At 53.6% G+C, this 2,070-nt stretch overlaps 1 protein-coding gene across 1 annotated transcript in view; it reads right to left on the bottom strand.

Moving 5' to 3' along the window:
• Positions 1-1,521: 1,521 nt before the first annotated feature.
• Positions 1,522-2,070, bottom strand: part of ATP8B3 (ATPase phospholipid transporting 8B3) — a 27,198-nt gene continuing 26,649 nt past the window's right edge. The window contains 1 exon segment of the mRNA XM_031062198.1: positions 1,522-1,562. Within this exon segment, the coding sequence (XP_030918058.1) occupies positions 1,522-1,562 (41 nt within the window).

Below are 2,070 nucleotides of genomic sequence, written 5' to 3'. Positions count from 1 at the left end.
TGAGGCCAAAGCACTTGTAAAACAAACCCATGGAGCCACGTGTGCTGCAGGCAGGGCCAAGTCTCGTGGATGATTTAATTGTGCAACTTTTTACCCAAATTTCTTCTCCTGCTGTGCCTTTTGGCATGGCACGAGCACAGCTGGCACAGACAGAGGGACCACGGGACCTTTCAGTGCTGCTGTCACCCTTCGTGGCACAGCAGAGGTTTCCAGGAGAGGAGAGAAAAGCTAAAAAGTCCTTTTAATTAACAACCAAAACCCATAAAAAGGCTGACCCAGTCACCAGTCAGTTGTTCACACACAACTTCTCCAGCAGCCACTGCTGGTGGCCCTGGCTCTGTGGGACGTGTCCCCTGTGCCCAGCAGGCAGAACTTCTCCACACCGCACCCCAGAAGTGCTTTTGGGACTTTGCAGAGCCTGTGAGCATAAACTGTCCCCAGGGGTGGGGACACCAGAGCTGGGGGAGTGGAGATGGGGCAGGGCACACAGAGGACACTGCCCCTTGTGCAGGGACAGCAAAGGCAGGAGCTGGGAGGGCTGGGGAGGGACAAGGAGGCTGCAGGAGCCAGGCTGCTCTGGCTGGAGAAGAAAAACCAACCAACCAATCAATCAATCAATCAATCATACCTGGCTGCCTCTCCAGAAATCAGGAGATATTTTAAAGTTACACTGCTCGAGTCTGAGCCACCTGGGCTGGTGGAGGTGACCCTGCCCATGGCAGAGGGTGACATGGGATGAGCTTTAAGGTCCCACAATGTGGGAAATAAATTTGTAGAAAATAGTGGGCACCTGTATGCAAACCTTGAGATAAGAAATGCTGACTTAGAAATGCCACGGAATAGGACAGACATTGTGAAGAGAAAATAGAACTAGAAACAAGTTTCAAAGGATGGCCTTAAAAACAAGACCAGATAGTTTATAAAGAAATAGGACTATGAAAAATGCATTGTAATAAAACGCACAAGGAGTAATTTCGATTATTGGCTTTAAAGCATTTACAACATAGTGTTGCAAAAGCTGATAAACCAAGAAACACTTATAATATATTGTAAGTAAGAAGCAGTCAGCTTCTGATTGTGATAGCATAAATTATAACATCTGTATTGTCTCACTCTTCTCATGAGACTAAAAATAGAATAAATTTTTTTAAAACATCTCTCAGTTACCCCATCTCTAAATAAAAAAAAAATAATCCAACACCACCCAAACCACTCCAGGATTCTGTGACCAGACAGAAAAACCACAGGACTGATCAACACTTGGTGGAGAACACAAAACAAGGTTCTTCCTGCAGCCACTGCAGCTCAGTCCCCTGTGGGTGGGAATGAGCAGGGCTGAGAGGCTGCACCCCCCCAGCCCCCCTGCTGCTCTCCATGGGGCAGTTAATTAATCCAGAGTTAATTAATGAGTCTGGGCCGGCAGCACTGCCTTTGTGGGTGCAGCCTGGGCTGGGATCAGCCTCACACCAGAGGCTCTGAGGGCTCAGCAGAGCCAAGGGGGCTGGGCTGCCAGCCAGGGGGTCACAGGGCGAGGGCGAGCTTGGGGACAGCAGGCAGGGAGTCTGGGGACAGAGATCAGGGAGCCTGGGGACAGCGGGCAGGGACCCTGGTGGCAGTGGTCAGTAAGCCTGGTGACAGAGATCAGGGAGCCTGGTGACAACGGGTAGCTGGTGGCAGTGGGCAGAGAGCCTGGTGGCAGTGGTCAGTGAGCCTGGTGACAGAGATCATTGAGCCTGGTGGCAGAGGTCAGTGGCTGTCCCATCTCTGCAAAGCCATGTGCTCTCAGCATGGGGGTCGCAGTGCCGCAGCAGGAGCCCCCCAGGCTGGGCCAGCTCCTCTGCAAAGCCACCAGACAGGGCTGAAGGTGTCCCCTGGCAGGAGGGACCAGCCAGGTGTGCCCCGGCCCAGCAGGGCGGGGACAGCTACACCAAGTGGCAGCTACACCGAGGGCACAGCTGGGGTCCCCTGGGGGAGGGCACCCGCCGCGGCGGTGCTGGGGGTGGCCCTGGCACACAGACTGTCCCTCACACGCAGGCTGTCCCCGCTGTCCCTCACACGCAGGCTGTCCCC

This window comes from Geospiza fortis, unplaced genomic scaffold (genome assembly GCF_000277835.1).
Source record: "Geospiza fortis unplaced genomic scaffold, GeoFor_1.0 scaffold254, whole genome shotgun sequence".
NCBI lineage: Eukaryota > Metazoa > Chordata > Aves > Passeriformes > Thraupidae > Geospiza > Geospiza fortis.
This window is presented reverse-complemented; position numbering and strand designations above follow the sequence as displayed.